Source organism: Crotalus tigris, unplaced genomic scaffold, assembly GCF_016545835.1.
Source record: "Crotalus tigris isolate CLP2741 ecotype Arizona unplaced genomic scaffold, ASM1654583v1 scf7180000024117.2648584, whole genome shotgun sequence".
NCBI classification, from domain to species: Eukaryota; Metazoa; Chordata; class Lepidosauria; order Squamata; family Viperidae; genus Crotalus; species Crotalus tigris.
Window position 1 is genome coordinate 65,341 of NW_024100394.1, and position 19,280 is coordinate 84,620.

Consider the following 19,280-nt stretch of genomic DNA (forward strand, 5'->3'; position numbering starts at 1 on the left):
TACTGCACTGCAGGGCCAACTACAGCTTCTTTCCCTGGCTTTCCTACATCTGTGCCATGCCACAGCAACCCTGTAACTTGCACATGGCCTGCGCCAAGCCCCCCAGGGACTCCCTCACCTCTTGAGACACCCTGCACTCTGTTTAACAACCTGCCTGGTCGCTTAACAATCATGCTTGGGACAACCATAATGCAGCTGAAAAACTGAGTTAGGTCATGTGATTACCCACTTAATGACCACAACGTACGACCAAAATTCCAGGCTCAATTGTGGTCGGAGGTATATGGAATCACACATATTTTTTTCAATTAGTTTAGTACCAACAGTTTTTTCTTATATAGATGACCAGCACGATAGTCATTTATCATATATATATATATATATATATATATATATATATATATATATATATATATATATATATATATATATATATAAATATATATAAAAGACAGTGGTGGCGAACCTATGGCACGGGTGCCAGAGGCGGCACTCGGAGCCCTCTCTGTGGGCACACGTGCCGTTGCCACAGCCTCGCCTCCCCCATGACCCCCTCCTCTCCAGCAGCTCCCCAGAAGGAAAGTCGCCCCTGAGCGTGGCCTACATGGAGCAGCACAGCCAAGGACACGGCAGCCAGGCAGTGTAGACAAGACTCTGCCTTCACACCCCATCGTGCACAGTTGATGCTGCACGGTGTGGGCAGAGGGCGTGACCTGGAGGCGGTGAGTGGCCCTGCGAGCATGCAGGGCAGGAGATGGGGGGGTGGAGCAGGGTCGGGGCCAGTTTTTGGGCACTCGGCCTCTAAAAGATTCGCCATCACTGTGATAAGATCAATTTAATTTTGAAAAAACATCTTCTCAAGTAATATACTTTGGTGTACTACAACAACAATTAAAATTAAGAATGCACCAGTGTATCTATTTTAGAGGCACACTATCATAGTTTAATGTTAATTGAGATTTTGCTCTAATGTCATAGAATTATTCACGTTCAGAAACATAACCACATCAATGAGGTTTCTCCAAAAATTCTTTACAGCATCTGAGACATTGCTGATAAACAGTTTCAAAATCTTCATCATTTCCCTGGAGGTGGAAAGAAAAAAGAGAGAAAACATAGAGTCCTAAATTACATTTTTTTTCTTACAAATAACGATAATTAAATAGATTAAATGAGAAAATACTTACATAATATGGATCCTCAATAATAAGCTGATTCTCTGGATCATAACTACCAAGGAGTTCAATTTTAGCTTTGCAGTTTTTAATTTGATTGCATTTTCTTCTCAAGTCTCTAAAACAGATTAGTTAACTTTTCATTATTATTAAGTAGAGCATATCTTTTTCATCAGTATTGCTGTATATAAAAAAAGCATCTTCACTTGTAATAGACTCCCCTGATAACAAAGATATCTATTCACAATGAGATCCACAGTGAGGAATTTTCCATGGCTTTCAAGCATTTTGCCAAGTAGAAATGGAAATGTGTTAATAATTTATTTTGGAAGAAAAATTGGGGGGGGGGAAGGCAACAAATATCTTACAGTTTTACTCTCAGCCAATAAAATGGGATGAAAAATCACATATAAAAATTGTGATTTTTCATTGTGAAAATGCTGCATTTTCCTTCAGGTACCTGCCAGTAGATAATGGCTGACCTCTTGCAATTAACCAGAAAATATATCTGTCAGAATGGAACATATAAAGTAGGCAAGCCCTAATTAAGTCATGATCCAACCTTTGGCCTGATGTAAAAGAGAGAATCCTAAAGCAAAGGAAGATGTTTAAATTGTACAGGGAAGCTGCAATTGAGGGATGTCAATCTGTCTGTCAAATATGGAATTGAAATCAAAGTTCTGGAGATGAGGAAATGGAACTGTGTTATGACTGTTTCCCTCAGTCAATTTAAAGCATTATCCACCAGTCCTTTAACCAGCATAATATTTGTTGCATCTATCCTACCACAGCATAACTCTGCCAAATGGCTATGACTTTATTTTGCTGTGTGCACGGCATGTTAAGGAAAGGGACAAGGAGATTCCCCCAGCATTGTTTCTTTCCTGATCCATCAAGTATCACCAGCTATGAGGAAAACATTTATCATTCCTTCATGTAGGATGGGAAGTGAGTTCTAACAGATGGCTAGGCTGGTGGGTTTAGCGATCTGTTAAAACTCATTCTGACTTTGTGCATATGTATTGCATAAATCCATTCAAAGAGAACTCAGGCTTCTACTGGATGCAGATTTAAAGCTCTAGTGAAAGACAGTCAAACCAGTTGTTGCTTATAGCAGACATGTCAAACACAAGGCCTAGGAGCCGGATGCAGCCCGCAAAGTGGTTTCATGTGGCCCGCAAAGCCATCCTGGAAACAGTGAGGGAAACAGCCCCCGCTGCCTGGGCCCTGGCCGGCCAGGAGCCAATGTACAATTTTGTGGTGGCCATTTATGCTGAAACGCATTCAGTCTTAGCTCCACAAGGCCGTCTGGAAACAGCAAGGAATCAACCCCTGCCGCATCGGCCCCACCCCCTGGGTGCATGCTGGGGAGGTGTCACCCTTTGTGAGGAATGAAGAAATGGACCATGCCTTGGCGGTTGCTCCGGTCCCACCCCCTTCTGCAAGAGACCCTCAGATCTATCCCACTCCTGCCCAGGCCCCCACAGGCACCCTTGACGCGAATGATGTAGAGCTGGCCACGCCCACCCAGTAGGCCATACCCACTCTATCCACGCCCACCCAGTAGGCCACATCCACCCTGGCCACACCCACCCAGCCCCCCCCCCCCGAGGACAACCACAATGCTGATGCGGCCCTCAATAAAATTGAGTTTGACACCCCTGGCTTATAGGCATGGCAGAAGGGAGCTGCTGTGTAAAGAGGTAGAGAGGGTCAGCTTAATGTTTGAACTAATCTAGGCTCCTCTGCCTGGAGAAGTAGGAGCTAAAAGGGGAGATCACGTATGAACAAACTGGATTTTCCTGCTGTTAGAATTAAAATTAAAATATCTAACAATGCTCAAATATTAGGGGGGACAGGGGGGACCTGAGCCAGCTAAAGAGGCCCCTAGATATGCTAGGTTTCACTTCACTGTGAATCCATCAAAATAGCCATTAAATCTATACCCACTGTAAAACTGTCCAGGTGTGCAGCCTGCTTTATGGGGAAAATGCTACTACTTAAAACTGGAATTCTGAGGACCATTTGAAGCTATCCTTGTGGGTGGGATGAAGGTAATATCAGAGACACAGTAGACAAAAGTGGTTGCTGAGATACTATATGCCAGTGCTTCAGACCGACAGAAAGGCTCCTGTTTTTCACACCTGTATGTTCCATTCTAATGTTTTTATACATTTTAAATAAGCTTACACAAGTCTATTTGGAAAGAAGAACATTGAATTTTACAGGGGTTTCCTTTCAGTGACAAGAAGAGAGAATGCTGAGGTATACAAACATTTATTAGCAAAATTCATAGCTTTTAACACTTACTGTAGATTGCTTTCATCCATGCAAAGGATATAATCAAATGTCAGGAAATCATCTTTTGTAATCTAAAATTCAAAAGATAGATTTCATTTTTAACTAAAGAGGAAAAAAAATAAGATTATTTATGAATAGTTAAAAATGCACTTGATTATTATTTTAACAAGAAGCAATGTTTTTCTTGTTTGCTGAAGAATGCCAGTCAGAAAGAAACAAAGATTCTAGTACAACATATAAAAACTGGTAACTATTGTTCTTTTGGCAAATATAATAAATAATGTCCCCAACAAATAATTGTATACAGTTCCTAATCACAAGAGTTTTATGAAAAGAATCTTAAAACTTGCTTTAATGGTATTTACAGTGATACCTCAATTCAGCGGACTTTGATATAATGGACTTTATATCAAATAGATTACCAATATGCAAATAAAGCCATCTGTGTGATGACATACGTATTTGCATAATGGCCATTACACAAATTACATAAATTGCTACAATGATGTACTCTTCTATTTAATAAACAGCTACAATATAATGTTTATACAATAAACAATATAAATAATAAACATTTGTTGCAGAACCAGCTTCGCCCCATTACATTAGCCCAGTGTTTCCCAAACTTGACAATTTTAAGGCATATGGACTTCAACTCCCAGAATTCCACAGCCAGCATTGCTGGCTGTGGAATTCTGGGAGTTGAAGTCCACATGCCTTAAAATTGTCAAGTTTGGGAAACACTGCATTAGCCCATCCCATTTGATCGTGCTGTAGACCCTGCCAGTCAAAGAATTTCGTCTGGCAGGGTCTAGGAAGAAAGTTTCTCTGCCAGTGCCTCCGTATTATGGAACATCCTGTTCCTAGAGGTAAGGTCAGTCCCCATGGTCCTGGCCTTCCACAAAGTGGTCAAAACGTGGCTCTGCAGTCTTACAAGGGGCACAGAGGGCCATGCAACTGTGGGGCTGGCTAGCCCAATGAGAACCCCCCTTGCCTATAGCAATTAATGCTGCTTGGAGAAAGGTATGACGTAGCTTCGGTAGGAAGGCCATACCTCACATAGGCTACGCATGCTTGTCAGCCACTGAAGGAAACAATTAAAGTAAGTGTGGTGCTGTCAACTTGCTGGTGGACCTTATAGCCAGCCAAGGCTCCCAGGCCATAGTAGCTTTGCATACTAAGTGGGCAGCTGAGATGGGGGGGTGAGATTGTGGGGAGTTGCAGAGCCCCTATGATCATAACTGTCGACGAACTCCCATGCCCAAATTTTGTTCATGTGACTGTAAGGGCACTGCAACTGCAGGCACAAGTCGTATAGCACCATCCTAAGTTGAGAACTACCTGTATAAAGTACTTTGTATAAAGTAGAATATAATAAATTTTTCATGATTACATATTTTATATAATTTAAAATCTGAGATTAATTTTAAAAAATCCCATTTACATTTTTAAAATTAAATGTTTAAAAACCATTAACTTTTAATCTGTCCTGGATGCCACCTTCTTCAGCATGTGGAAACCCAAGCAAAGAGGTGTCCAAAAGTCTAAGCAGAGGAAATGGCCAATGGCCAATAACATTCCCAGTATGAGTTTGTAGCAAAACTCCAGATAGAGAGGTGAATCAAGTTACAGTGTTAACAGTATCTATGACTTAACCTCAATTTTACAAAAGATGTTCAATATTTAATGCTTTATCCACCCTTGCACAGAATACAAAAATGTTGTGGCATACAGATATGCCTGTGTTTTCTGAAAACATATGCATCCAAGCACACACACATACACACACACTTCTACCTGTCGTGCTTTATGAGCTGTTTCAATTTCATGATTTCTTAGGCAGTTTAAAGCCCTTGGATCTGGACAGCGTCCCACATTCCAGTCAGAAACACCACCACTGTCTATTATCCACTGCAAACAATAAGAACATAGGCAGACACAAGTTTAAAAGAATAGGTGGGTACAGTACCTGCCTGGCAATATGATTCATAATTATGCCATGTTTTCTCATGCAATTCTGGCCTCGGTAATCTGGAGGGTTTCCTATTTCATATGTAGAGGTTGCTGCACTGTCTATCCTCCACTACAGAAAAACAAAAGCAATTTATTTAAATAATGCTAGCAGAAAAATGGCTTGAGTAATTAAAATGAAGTTTACCTTGTTTTCAATGTTTTCCTCCTTTACGAGTTTTCTAAAAACAGCTTCAGCTATGGGAGACCGGCAAATATTCCCTGTAGAAATAAAGATTCAGTCCAATGATTCTAAATTACAATTTCACCTACTCTGAAAAAAAAAATCTATGTAATCATGAGACCTATGGAGACAGGTCTGAGGAAGAAAGGGCAATCTTTGTCTCCTTTTGGCTTCAGCCAAAGGCAAATCTATACTCCCCTGGCCTGGAGAGAGCCACTGGCTTCCTTTCCAGTTACCGTATATTCCGGCATATAAGGCGACTAGGCGTATAAGACGACCCCCAACTTTTGAGAAGATTTTCAGGGTTTAGAAAGTCACCTTATACGCCAGAAAATACAGTACAATATTGAATTTCTGTTTATAGATGAGCACAATAGGAGCTCCTTTGCTGCTAGAAAGCTTTGTCCTGTTAGTGCTTATTTCTGTAAAAAAAAAAAAAAGGCTGGCCACTAGGGGGCAGATTGGTTTTAAATTCAGAGAACAGCTACCCGTATATTCCTGCGTATAAGACAACCCCTGACTTTTGAGAAGATTTTCAGGGATTAGAAAGTCGTCTTATACACCGGAAAATACGGTACGTCTTCTTTTTCTAATGTAGGAAATAATTAATTAATTTATAAAGTATATTCCCTTTCCATTTACTTATTTGTACACTGCATTTATGCTTTTTACAAATAACTCAAGGCAGTAAATATATTCAACACACTTTCCTCCTCCTACTTACCCCCAACAACTATCCTGTGAGGTAATTTGGGCTGAGAGAGAGAAAAAGAGCGACTGGCTCAAAGTCATCTGGTCCTAGGCGGCTTTCATGCCTAAGGTGGGTCAAGAACTCACAGTCTCCAGGTTTCTAGGCTGGTGCCTTAACTAGACCAAACTGTCTCTGTCTCTCTCTCTCTCTCTATGCATGATATCCAATGTTAAGAGTAAAATAAATGTTACTGAAACTCTTTTTTAAAAACTTCATTAATTTTAAAAAGGCAACACTTGCCAAGCTTAATAGATATATTAGCCTAACAACTAACATACTTCCCAATAAGAGTATTTTTCTTGTTCACCCAAGTATAACCCAGAGAAAGCCAACCTGTTTCAAAGTCTGGGAGTAATAAGTACAAATGTATTATTTTACCACAAATGCTCAGACTACTTCTATGACAGAAGTATACTGTATGCATCAACAACTTTTACTGGATATCAGCAGATATAGGAAGACTTTTGATGTAGGTGCTCTCCATCCTTATATGCCAACACCATCACCTCCAAATTAGAGTTTTACCAACTCATCTCAATGTAACTGGCAATAAATTCAAGCCTACAGTTGGTGGGTTTTAAATCCAATAGACAATTCCCAGTGAAACTACAGACAGACAAAGTTTCTAATAAATTTAATTGTCCTATTGCGAGAAATGATTTGCAGTCTTCTAAATTCACATTAATGAAATATTAATGTGAACTGAGTGACGCAACGTAAGTCAAAGACTCCAGACCCCAATATGACAATTAGTATAGATAACAGGCTGTCCCAGAACCTAAACTCACATTAAAAGTGGTATTATTGATGAATACAACTAAGTTTACTGTTTTGGTTTCATTCTATTTGTGACTTTGTAAAGGCCACATATTATTTTTAATCTGCTAAAGTAAAATAAACTCAAGGTAAATGTAGGGCTGCTTTCTTTTCCTACAATAGGCACGATTGTTCGAAGTAACTGAAGACAGATAATGTGTGAAGGAACTGAATATACTTTAGAATTGAAAAATAAAGGTTAAAAAAAACTATTCCCATAACCACATTAACACACTGGACAAATCACACAGGATGAATTTTCTGAATTTCTGACCAAATAACTTGATGGAACAATGCCACAGTAAATTTCAAATAACTAATTCATCATAGCTACTAGAACCATGGTGGATAATAATCGATGATTTTTTTAAAAAAAAATCCAAAAAATTGGTTTTTTTTATTTTTATCAAATTTATTTTAATAAAATGCTTTTGGAGTAAAAGTCTATCTAAAGATAGTTTCCTATTTAAGACACATTAATAATTTAGTTTATTAAGAGAATTTATAATGTTTTAATAGAATTGGATTCTGAAACGGAGTTAAGTTAAAGATTGTATGGTAAAATGGGCTCAAAATATTCAAGAGCCGATCCTACTGGACACATGGGAGACAATTTGGGTTAGAAATGTAAAATTTACTCAAGCTCAAAATTTAAGAGAAAATTTTTATAAAATGTTTTATAGATGGCATTTGGATCCTCAAAAGCTGTCCTGTACGTATCCTAATTTCCAGCCCAAATGTTGGAGGTGTGGAAGCTTAGATGCAACTTATTTTCATATTTGGTGGACATGTAGAAATATAAAAGCTTTTTGGATTAAGATTTGGTGGAACATTCAAAAGATTTTTAAGAGAAAGATAAAGTTTACGCCACAATTATTTTTTTTAGGTGTTATTGTAGATTTTGATGTTAAAGAAATTAATTTGATGTTGAATCTTATAACAGCTGCAAGATTATTAGTGGGGCAATATTGGAAGAAAGATTTGTGGCCTACTATGGAAGAATGGATACTTAAGGTGTCTAATTTAGCAGAAATGGCAAAAATCTCTGCTTATTTGAAGGATTATTCACAAGAAAGATATATTTCGGTTTGGAGAAGATGGATAGATTATATTCAGAAGAAATATGAGACTAAAAGTATTATCTAGCTTATGAGTAAATTTTAGATTATTATTAATAGTTTAATATGGTTGAATTTATACTATTTTTAGTATTATGGTTTAATTATATTATTGTTTTTGTTTTTAATTTGTTAATATTTATCTTGAAATGGAGTTAAAGTATGTTATGGATTTGATTGTTAGTATAGTTGGGTAATGTTAGTTAGATTATGATTGTTTATTTGTAACCCTGTAATCAGCTCTGGGAAGTGGGGGAGGGGGAGGGATTTGGGATATATATTGTATAAAATTTTTAAAACTTTTAATAAAAAATAATTTAGTTTATTAAGCATGAAAAGGAGCTTAGTTATGTAGCACGAGGCTGTATTTTCTGCAATATTTACATTTTTGGTAAACTCATTCAATGACTCCAAGCTCTGCAAGCTGAGATAACATGCACTGCATTGATGCATTCACACAATTTCACAGTAAACATGAGATAAATCATAAAACAAAGTTCAGGAATATTCCTTTATCCCATTGTTTTGCAAATCTATGTACACTACAAACTGTATGATTGTTTGAAGAGAAATGCATCTGTACCAGGTTCTAAGTGTTTTAATTAAAGAATTTGAGTAGTTCTCCAGCTATGTGAGATTAATCTATTACGGTAACTTAAAATCGGTTCTGATATCGCTGACAGCTTATTATTCTAAATAGGAAGGCTTCATTTTGTTGCAAATAATATTAAAGATTCTAACTACCAGCAAGAATGAATCCATACATTTAAAGAGCACCTGTCATTTCAGATCCAACATGGCAGCGCCTGTTAGTGGACATCCACTCACCTGCTGCCCGCCATGTCCCTCACCTTGTTGTGTCACTGCTGCTGCAGGACAGAGATGACAGTTGCTCTTTAAAAATTATGATTTAAACTGAGTTGATTTAAATCAAGCCTTTTTACTAGTAATTTAAATCATGATTTAACTTGATTTAACTTGATTTAAATCAAATCCACCCTGACTAGAACAGTGAAAAGTATTTTCTGTGACACTGTTCCAATATTGTCATACAGATTAGATTAGGACAAATTTGTTAAATGCCTACACTAATATTACTTGGGCAGTTCAATTCTATTATGATTTCAACAGACAAATTATAAGTTTGCTTAACATCTATTTAATATTGTCCAAAGGGCTACCAAAACTGGGCTGCACAATTAAGGTAACCATTAATTGGTAGCAAACAGATAAACGTTTACTTTCTGCCATCTAGTGGCTGTCTAGATTTTTGCATTCTAGATCTGGCAGTCCTAACTGATAGTTCAAACTAATGTTTCTCAACCTTAGCAACTCTTAAGATATGTGGATATCTGCTTCTAGAATTCTCCAACCAGCATGCTGGGAGTTAAAGTCTACGTGTCTTAAAGTTACCAAGATTGAAAAACACCAATCCAAACAGATAGCTCATGTACAAATTCCAATGGATTTACAAAACTTCTTTTGGCCGATGATAATCTACCATGCAACCTTTTAACCTATTTCAGAATATATTACTAAATGGGATCATGTTTATCTACTATATATATCTATTAAACTCCAAAAATGGTGTATGATTTGCTGAATCATTCCAAACATTTCTATAATCCATCATTAAATACATTTCATTTACTGAGGAATGTGGGATTGCTATGTTTTTCAAAGTAAGTACTGCCATTTATACCCTGCACTCCAGTAATTAAGAATATGCAGAGATAGTGCCTATATTGGTTTGGCCCTATTATGCTGTATGAACTAAGGCTGCTGCTCAGAACAAATCTGATATACCGTGTTTCCCCAAAAATAAGACCTGGTCTTTTTTTTTCCCTCCAAAAGAGGCACCTGGTCTTATTTTCTCGTGTGTGTGTGTGTGTGTGTGTGTGTGTGTGTGTGTGTGTCTTTTCCACTCACCTCCGGCATGGACAGCCCCGCCAAGCCGGCCCACTTCTTCTGCAGCTGAAAGAGCAGCTTCATTCTGCAGCTGAGAATGGAACTCTGGCCTCGCAATCAAAAGGCCTTTTCAGAAGGCCACTGCATCCGAGAACTGAGCTATGGATTCAATCCATAGCTCGGTTCTCAGCTGCAGAGGCCTTGCAGAACTGACCTATGGATTGAATCCATAGCTCAGTTTTCGGCTGCAGTGGCCTTCCGTAAAGGCCTCTGACTGCGAAATGTAGGTCTGTACCTCGCCCCCAAATTAGGGCTTATTTTTGGGGTAGGGCTTATATTAGCCCCCCAAATCAAGCTAGGGCTTATTTTCAGAGTAGGTCTTACTTTTGAGGAAACACAGTAATACTCCACTGCAGTTGTGTACCAATAATTCAGGTAACATTCTGAAGTTACATAGTTACTGTTTTGTGTGTGTGCGCGCACATGTGTGTGTGTGTGTGTATCTTTAATCTTGTTACTCTTTCTCAATTCCATGTATATGTGTAATATATGCCATTTATTGATAATATTAGGTACTATAATTCTTCAAGCACTATACTTACAATTTGGTATGTAAATAATTGCTCCTATTACAAGCTGAAATCAGATGGCATAGTGATATTTAATCAGCATATTATATTTTGAAATTGATGTCAAATAAGAATTGTGCTATAACACATAATTTTCAACATTTTGCAGATGAAATGAGAAACACTTCTGTAACACTGCTATCCTCACACCCTCCACATGTTGATTAGCTCATGTTTGTACAGAATGATAAGCTGGAGTAGATAAGAATTGTAGTTTATCAGCAAGGAGCAGCAAACACATTGCTGAATCACTTTCATTCATTTAGAAATGTTTCAGGTAATTAGAAACTGAGTAAGACAGAATTATACCCGTATCCCACCCCCAAAGGATTCTGGCTTGTTGTTCCTCTAATATTATGGATCATAAACCAACTTCAAATTCTATGCACCATCTCTTGACTGTGTGTAAATTATAATTGGATGTATATGTGCATATTAAATTTTTGGTTAGTTCAATCATTCTCAAGTGCAGGAGACAAGTGCAGGGAACAAGTAAAAACCATTGAGAAGCAGAGTCCTTTTACTAATACATCAGAATCCTCAATACATGCTAACCATCTTGTATGAATGCATCAATGTATATTCATTTTATGGACTGTCTTATATTCTGTCTTACACTATCTGGTTTCAAAAGCATGGTGTGTTTATAAAATTACTATGACAGTACTTTTAAAAATAGTAGATCTGGTTGTACTTAATAGAGAATAGCTGCAACTAAAAAAATGTTGGTCAAATTTAATTCACTTATTGGGATCACACAGCACTTTTAACTTTTAAGTTATTTACTGGTTTTATGACAAATTATTCAACTTGTATTTAATGGCTTGCTAAATATTACTTAGTATATGGAATAAGCCACTGGGGCTTATTCAATAAGCTATGATCACACATAACATAAACCAAATCATTCCACCAACTTTCCATTCTGCAAATATCCAAAGAGAAGTTAAACAGAGCTGTGACTATATTCATAGAAAACTTGCGTGTTCTTTAATACAATTATCAGAAATTAAATGACTCATGGCTCTCCTCCCACAGTGAGATAACAGAAATTGGGGCCTTAACCTTTACACACTATTCGGATAGTAAGTTTAACTAAATTTAACTTGATCAACCTTGGAATAAACATGTATAGGATTATAACTGTATCTAATTATCTGCAGATTAGGGTAACACCTCACCAAAACTATGGTGTACCAACACAACAAATTGAATGGAGGACATTTTACCAAAGTCTTCACAGTGCAGATAAATATTTCAAGCAACAGAATGGCATCTGAAATAGTCACTAGTAAATGCTTTGAGAGTGATGGAACTGCATTCTAACAATCACAAATTTATAGTAATCAAATCCCAGAAAGTAATTCTGAGTAATGGTAGCTGTAGCAAACCACAATCATGCCAAAATACTGACACACACTGTAAGATCACCATGTAAATGCTGTTTGTCATAGCTTTTGAAAGAGGACATCATAATACACATTTTATCATTTGTCTTCCAATGCGCTTCCCCCATAGAAGCTCATTATTCTACGTTGTGGATTAAAGAATTATCAGAATGCAGATGACTGCCCACTCTGCTTCACCTTTCCATGTACATGAAGTTATATTTTAAGAGACTTTAGAATGGGTTCAAAGAGGCATCTGCAAATGTGATTAAACTAACATGTTTCAATGGTTGCTAATATTAATGAATCAATGAAAAGTATTAACGTTGACTGAGGAACCTTTATTCCATCAATTTATCTGCACATTAAGGGTTCTTATTGTAACATATATGTTATAAAAGTAATCGTAGGTATCTGTAGGCATAAGTAAACATGTTTTTAGGCAGCACATATTCTACTATGCATTTTTTAAATTTTTCTTTAAAAGACTGATTTGTATATCTTATTTAATAGTTCCAATTTGTGTTATTTACAGCTGTCCCAAGTCTCAGTGCCTCATTTGTGAATGACAGGATCTCCACTGATACAAACCCAAACAAGAAATAGGGCTGATCTTTTAGAGAATTGTTTATATTATGAATTAAATCCTATCTGCTGTTTTTTTTTAATCCAAATCACTTGTTTCAATTAATGAATGACTTCTGTAACTTCAGTACATGTCATAGTTGCCTAGAGACTCCATCATCCAGCTTTTCAAAAACTGGAATAGCAAAAGTAGAGAGAAGTGTATGCAAACAGAGTCATTTCATATTACTTATTATTATTCATAACATCCCAAATTAACTGGAAAAAAGCATGAAAGGGGGGGAGGTGAGATTAAAAAATATGAAGTCAATAAAATTATGAAGCTAATGGACTAAAAATGTACTGAGAGTCTGATCTCACCAGATACACTGAAGCTATCCAAAGGAAAACAATGCAGTCACAAGTAGAGTCTCCCCTCAGCAGAATGATGCACGCTCACCAAAATAAACAGTTTATCCTCCCGCCGTTACAGTTATTCTCCCTCTTCTTGAATCATAGGGCCGGTAAACTGAGTTTTAGAGTAAAACAGCAGCGGGGAGTCAGCCCTCCCTGCTGCTGCTGTTACTGCTACAGTACATGTAAATGCTGATGCCAAAGACGCAGGCAAAGGATGAAATCTAGCAACTCAAGAAAAATGCAAGGAAGGAGCTGCAAAGATGAGAGATGAGAAATAAGGAATATATGCAATTAAAAATAAAAGTCCTTCCCCGCAACAACGGGGAAAAGAGAGAAAGTAGTAAATTAAAAAATCTTTAATTTCCAATCTTTCCTTTCTCGTCTCTTTAATAGTCCCTGTATCAAAATAAAGGGAAAGATTAATAGCTAATGTCCCCCATTTTTTGCCAACCGATGCACCCCACCTCTCTTTCCCTAAAAAAAAAAAAACCGCCACTCACCCAGACATACGAATAAAACAGACTTTCCTTGCCCCGCCGCCATGATTGCTCAAAACCCCGAAGGCAACGAGGGAAAGCAAAAGTGGACAAAGCCGTTCTCGAACTGACGCAAAACCTTTTTCCGTCGCTTTACGGCAACGGCCAGGTCTGTCTTCGTCCATTGCCTGGATATTAATTTAAAATGTCAAGACGAGTGACGTTTGTCCTCTTTTGATAGGGAAGACGTAGAATTTCAAACGAGGAGCCCCAAATATTAGTAAAATGTGGGTCAACCCACGCAGTTTCCTTTCTCATTTTTCCTTCTTAAAAATCAGGCACTCGGGAAGTCAGCTATTTCCCTCCCCCTCCCAGATGCACCTGCTACAGGTGAGCAACCGCCGCCGCAGCAGCCTCCGTCTTGCCCAGGCGAAGGGATGTGACGGTGTTCCTTTTTTCGCGTGGGTGGGCGCGTGGCTTTTATCAAGAGGAGCTTTTCCAACCAGGGTTTCTAGCTCGTGCGCGGACGCCCGGCAGAAGTGAGTATCTGGATGAGGTTGATTTGCGAAGGAGAGGATTTCATCCCAAAGGTGCTTTTTCAGGAGGCAACTGGGCTTTCTTCTTTTTTTTGAAGACGTTTCGCTTTTCAGCCAAGAAGCCTCTTCAGCTCTGACTGAATGGTGGGGAATGGAAGGATTTATATTCTTTGCAAATGACCAGCTGTCTACAAGGAATATAAATCCTTTCATTCCCCACCATCCAGTCAGAGCTGAAGAGGCTTCTTGGATAAGAAGCGAAACGTCTTCAAAGAAAAACCTGGAAGTCCAGTTGCCTCCTGAAAAAGCACCTTTGGGATAACCATGACATGAATGACTGAGAATCTCCATAGAGAGGATTTCATATATTGGGATTTTGAGAAAGGTGGTGGCGTTTTAGTCCGGGAAGGTTCGGATCTGCCTTCATTTCCTCCTTGTGTTGCATAAATCCATCTATGGCTTTCCTTAACTGTAAGAAATCTGTATTTGTATTTGGCTGTAATGCATATGTATTGGGCTGGCAATCAATGCATGAGGAAGATAGATCTACACCAGATAAAACTAAACGCTTCATATCGCCTTCTTAATCTTTGAGATTATACTAATGATGTGACTTCTTTATTTTAATGATAAAGTGGGATAAGAATCTAATAAACATATATTTCAAGTACAGAGGCAAACATGACTCTGAACATGCATAGTCATTCCATGTGGCTTCCTGTTGCTTTATTTCAGGATGGGGAATATGGTTTTGTTTTTGTTTTTTGACTTCCTAGTTTCACCTACAGCCCTGTTTTTTCCTGATACTCTCCCATCCAAATACTAATCACACCCAACCATGCTTAAGCTATGAGTAAACCAGACAGAGCAAACCCTGTGCTGCCACCTGCTGAGATAAAATTATGTTTGGTTTATTCTTGTTGTGATTAATGGGGTTCAAGGGTGCCCAGGCTGATTGATTTTTTTCCTAGTAATTTATGTGATAAAAGAATAAAAAAGACTTGGCAAATAGTTTTTCAGGCATACACATGTAAAATGAGAAGGAGTCTATAGCACCTTCTCAGCCTAATTTTTTTTTTAAAAAAACATATTAGTCTGAAAAGATACTAATATTATAAACTAGGTGTGTCAAACTGGCAGCCTGCGGGCCAGATGTGTCACATGCAGGCCATGCCCACCCCGGCTCCGCAAAGGCAAAAAATGTCGCGATACATCACATGATGCAATCAAGTTTGACACCCATGTTGTGAACTAACACTGATCTCCTAAATATGTAAAAAGAAGAATCATGGATGGAATTTTAGAATCAAAATATAGTTTTGGAAATATCCAAGAGTTACTAGAATAAATTTTACAATTGAGCTGTAATCTAGGTCAGTACCTTCTTTGTGCTAAAATTGTGAAAAAAGTAGTACCCAAAGTAGTAGTAACTGAAAATTTCTCACTTTGTAACAGGGGTGTCAATCTCACAATGTCATGTGACGTGTCACAACGTATTGTGACTTTTTTGCCATTGCCGGCAATGGGGTGGGCACAATTTCACTATGATGTATCCGCCCGTGGGCTGGCAGTTTGATACTCCTGTTTTATAACATTAACTATGAATTCTCAAAATACATCAGCAGTAAAAACTGTTGAAAAGAGACAGTGAAATATCACATTATATTGTGTATATGGTTAAGGCACCAGGTTAGAAAGCAGGAAACTGAGTTCTCGTCCCACTTTAGGTATGAAAGCCGTATGAGTGACTTTGGACCAATTACTTTCTCTCTCGGCCCAATCCACCTCACAGGAATGTTATTGTTGTGAGGAACATAGGAAGAAGGAATATGTTTGCTGTCTTGAGTTATTTATAAAAATAATAAAGTGTGTATGTATAAATAGTTCATATAAATTGCTACTTCTATAAATTGCTTTGAAAAAGACATTTTGTAATAGTTACCCAACTTGTAAAGTTAGGGGATATACAGGCAGTTGTGTTACTTTCTGTGGTATTGGACCCTGAAGTAGCTTGAAAATGCTTATGGTTAGTAATTGGATAAAGTATTCTCAACACTTGAAAATCCAGATAGACAATAACCCTTTGCTCTACTTTTTCTTTCCTCATTTAAATGTTTCAGGCGGTGAATGGAGGGCAGACTAATAGAAACTAGAAGAACAGGCTTTTTTTTTAATGGCATGCAGTTCTTTAAATAAACTTTTTCCCGTTATAAGTTGCTATATAGACAAAACTAAGGTGAATTGGGCATGATGGGATTTCATATGTCCTTGCCAAAAAAGCAGGTCTGGAAGAGCTCTAATATCCATTTTTAGTCTTCTCAGTCAGTTGAATATTGAAAAAAGATTAAGGATTCAAGACACTGCTTATCTGTCTCTAAAAGGAATAGGGGGGAAAACTGGCAAAAGAATGATAACATCTAAAAATTGGCTGGATCTGGATGGGGGCTCCTGCAGAGGAGAAAAAAAAACCCCTAATGTATCTTTTTAGGAGAGGCAGTTTAGAAGTGACTCAAAACCCTGCTGCAGGTTCTTCCATTCTTCAATCTCCCCCCTTATGGTCACATGACTCAAAGGGTTGATGTTGTTTAGACACTTTCAAGGTTTCCAACTTGTTTACTTATTTAGGCGCTAGGTATCTTATCTATTTAAGCTGCAACTGCTGTTTATTAAAAGAGCTATATAACTCTTTACCCACACACTAGAAGACAGGCCCAACTCCATAATACTTAACTACATTGTTACCTCATTTATGCTTTGACCATAGTCTTTGTATGAGGTTAATTTTAAAGATAGTTCAAAAGTTGAATTTAATTTGAAATTATTATTAACCTTGGCCCAGGCCCTAGGCAGAATAAAACTCTGTTCTCCAGATACCTAGCCTTTGTTTAGGAGTTGGTTTCTTAGCAGAAAACTCATGACTACAATGGAAAGATTTCATTAATTTGTAGCAGGCGAGCAGAGAGCCATCTGTATACACAGAAGTAAAAGCTCTTATTATTTCTGAGTTTAAATTCTAGGCTTTTTCCTCCTGTCTTTCTGAGTTAGTAGAAGCTATTAAAAATTATCTTGGTTCAAGTAATTTTTTTTTCTAATTTGGAAGCTGCTGGCAGCTTCAATTTTTATAATTCTATGGATAATTTTAGCAGGGGATAGCTATGAGTAGCATATCACTTTGAATTTCATGTGACTGCATTACTAATTAAATCTTAGGACCAACATTTTTAGGACAATTGTTCCAATTTTGACTGTTAAAGTCCTGAATATACTGTTGTGCTTGTAATATCTTTTGATTTTCTTCAGCTACTTAGACTGGTTGTTTCCCCCCCCCCCCAAAAAAAAAATAGGTTAAAGCAGTTTTAAGGTAGATCTTCCTTTAGAACCACATTGAAAGTTTGCTCAGGGAAAGCAATTCAGCTAGTTCCTTTTACCTTGGATTATTCACACAGGTGCAATACTTGTGTAAATATTTTAACCTTTTCTCTACTATTTGATCTGCTTGAAGTAGAATATTACAAACAGAATTGTGGACAAAATCTATTAATATAAATACATTCACAGTAAAAATTAAAACTGAAACACAGGAAAAAAATGGATAAGGGAGTGGTGAGCCACTTGCTATGAAGAACTGGTAAGGTAGCTATGGAATAAGGGCATTTTTATCCATTTTCTGCAGCCTTTTATCCTATATCCCAATTATTTCAGATGATCCTTATCTCTTCATAGCAATTTCCCAGAATGATCATAACTATGTTAGATCGAACAGACAAAACCAGGTGCTTTAGCTTCTGAGAGCAGAACTACTTAGCAGTGACTGGATAATAAATTTTATTAATATAGTCAGTAAACATTCAAATTCTAATAATATTCAATATTTATTATGAATCATCTTTATGAACATCTCAAATAATCTAGCCTCCACCTCATTGTTGGTCAATGTATAAATGAACTGCAATTTTTAAAAATAGACCTGGTCTTTTGATTACATAGAAAGCAAGCAGTAGAAGCATGCGCTAATAGAAATGAGTGTTTTTAAGACTATTCCTGAATTTTCTTTCTACAACAAATGGGAACAGGATTATCAACACAATGTAGGTAAAGAGGCACATGGCAGAAGGGCTGTGCTGCTTTGGATATACATTTAAATCAACAAATGGTTGATGCATGCTATTGTTAAAGAAAGGTATGCAAATGGTAGGTGAAGTTTAGGGTGTTTATTGTTATTTCTGGTGTTCCATCATCTTTTCGAAAACAACTGCATAAGGGAGATTAATATTATTAACAACAGCAGAGAACTGTCAGAATGTGGAAGTAGTTATTCCTTACAAATAATCCTTGAGTTACAATGATGATTGGGGCTGGAATTTCCATTGCTAAGCAATGTGGTATAATATCATGTGATGGCAATCCTGTTGTCATTAAGCAAGGATCACACAGGTGGTTAAGCAAGGATCTCCCATGAACACAATGTGGGAAGAGGTGCTAAAAGCTCCTCCCAGGCACGCAAGTCTGTGAATGCTACAGAGTACAGGTCTGAAGGTGCCAAGGGTGGGCACCAAAGGCTATAGGTTGGTATGTACTAAGGAGTATAAAATCCCTATGTTTCCCAGGGGCTCCTAAGGAGAAAAAAAAAAACCTGCAGGATTGTGAGTAACATGCAACCTCCTGCCAGTGTTCTCATTGGTTTTGTTTATGGAAAACCAGCATGGAAGGTTACAAATTGTGATCACACATGACCAGAGGACACTGCAACCTTTATAATTGTGAGCTGATTGCCAAGTGCCTGAATTGTAATCATATGACTGCTGGGACACTGCGACAGCCACAACCTCGATCATCGGTTGTAAGTTCCATTTATTCAGTGCCATTGTAACTCTGCTGAACGAGTGGTTGTAACTTAAGGACTACTTATACTATGATGGTTCCCAATTTATGGTTCATGGACTGTCCATTTTCTGTGGAGGTAGTGCAAATGGTCAATGGGGGAAAATGATGTAATATACTGTAATT

General features: G+C 37.6%; 2 protein-coding genes across 3 annotated transcripts in view; one reads left to right on the top strand and one right to left on the bottom strand.

Annotated features, from left to right (window-relative positions):
• Window positions 1–816: 816 nt before the first annotated feature.
• ACP1 (acid phosphatase 1) lies at window positions 817–13,913 on the bottom strand. 2 transcript variants are annotated; one of them, XM_039322594.1, is made up of 6 exons: window positions 13,762–13,913; window positions 5,635–5,708; window positions 5,274–5,387; window positions 3,486–3,547; window positions 1,188–1,293; window positions 817–1,085 (listed from the first exon to the last, which is right to left on the bottom strand). In XM_039322594.1, exons 1-6 carry the CDS (start codon window positions 13,802–13,804, stop codon window positions 1,008–1,010), a joined length of 477 nt encoding a protein of 158 aa, XP_039178528.1. In that variant the 5' UTR covers window positions 13,805–13,913; the 3' UTR covers window positions 817–1,007. The 2 variants fall into 2 exon arrangements, with proteins under 2 accessions (XP_039178528.1, XP_039178527.1); XM_039322593.1 differs by lacking the exon at window positions 5,274–5,387 and adding an exon at window positions 5,446–5,559 and having other exon boundaries at window positions 13,762–13,910.
• Window positions 13,914–14,110: 197 nt separating this feature from the next.
• SH3YL1 (SH3 and SYLF domain containing 1) overlaps window positions 14,111–19,280 on the top strand; it is a 35,060-nt gene continuing 29,890 nt past the window's right edge. Inside the window, exon 1 of the mRNA XM_039322592.1 lies at window positions 14,111–14,276. Within this exon, the coding sequence (XP_039178526.1) occupies window position 14,276 (1 nt within the window). The 5' untranslated portion in view covers window positions 14,111–14,275. The remainder of the gene's footprint in view (window positions 14,277–19,280) is intronic.

Excerpts from the sequence above, each read along its gene's own strand:
- ACP1 (XM_039322594.1), bottom strand. The coding sequence starts at position 13,804 with ATGGCGGCGGGGCAAGGAAAGTCTGTTTTATTCGTATGTCTGG. Across the intron at positions 5,709-13,761 it reads TGTTTTATTCGTATGTCTGG|GGAATATTTGCCGGTCTCCC; the intron begins GTGAGTGGCGGT and ends TTATTTCTACAG. Across the intron at positions 3,548-5,273 it reads CAGCTCATAAAGCACGACAG|ATTACAAAAGATGATTTCCT; the intron begins GTAGAAGTGTGT and ends TTTGAATTTTAG.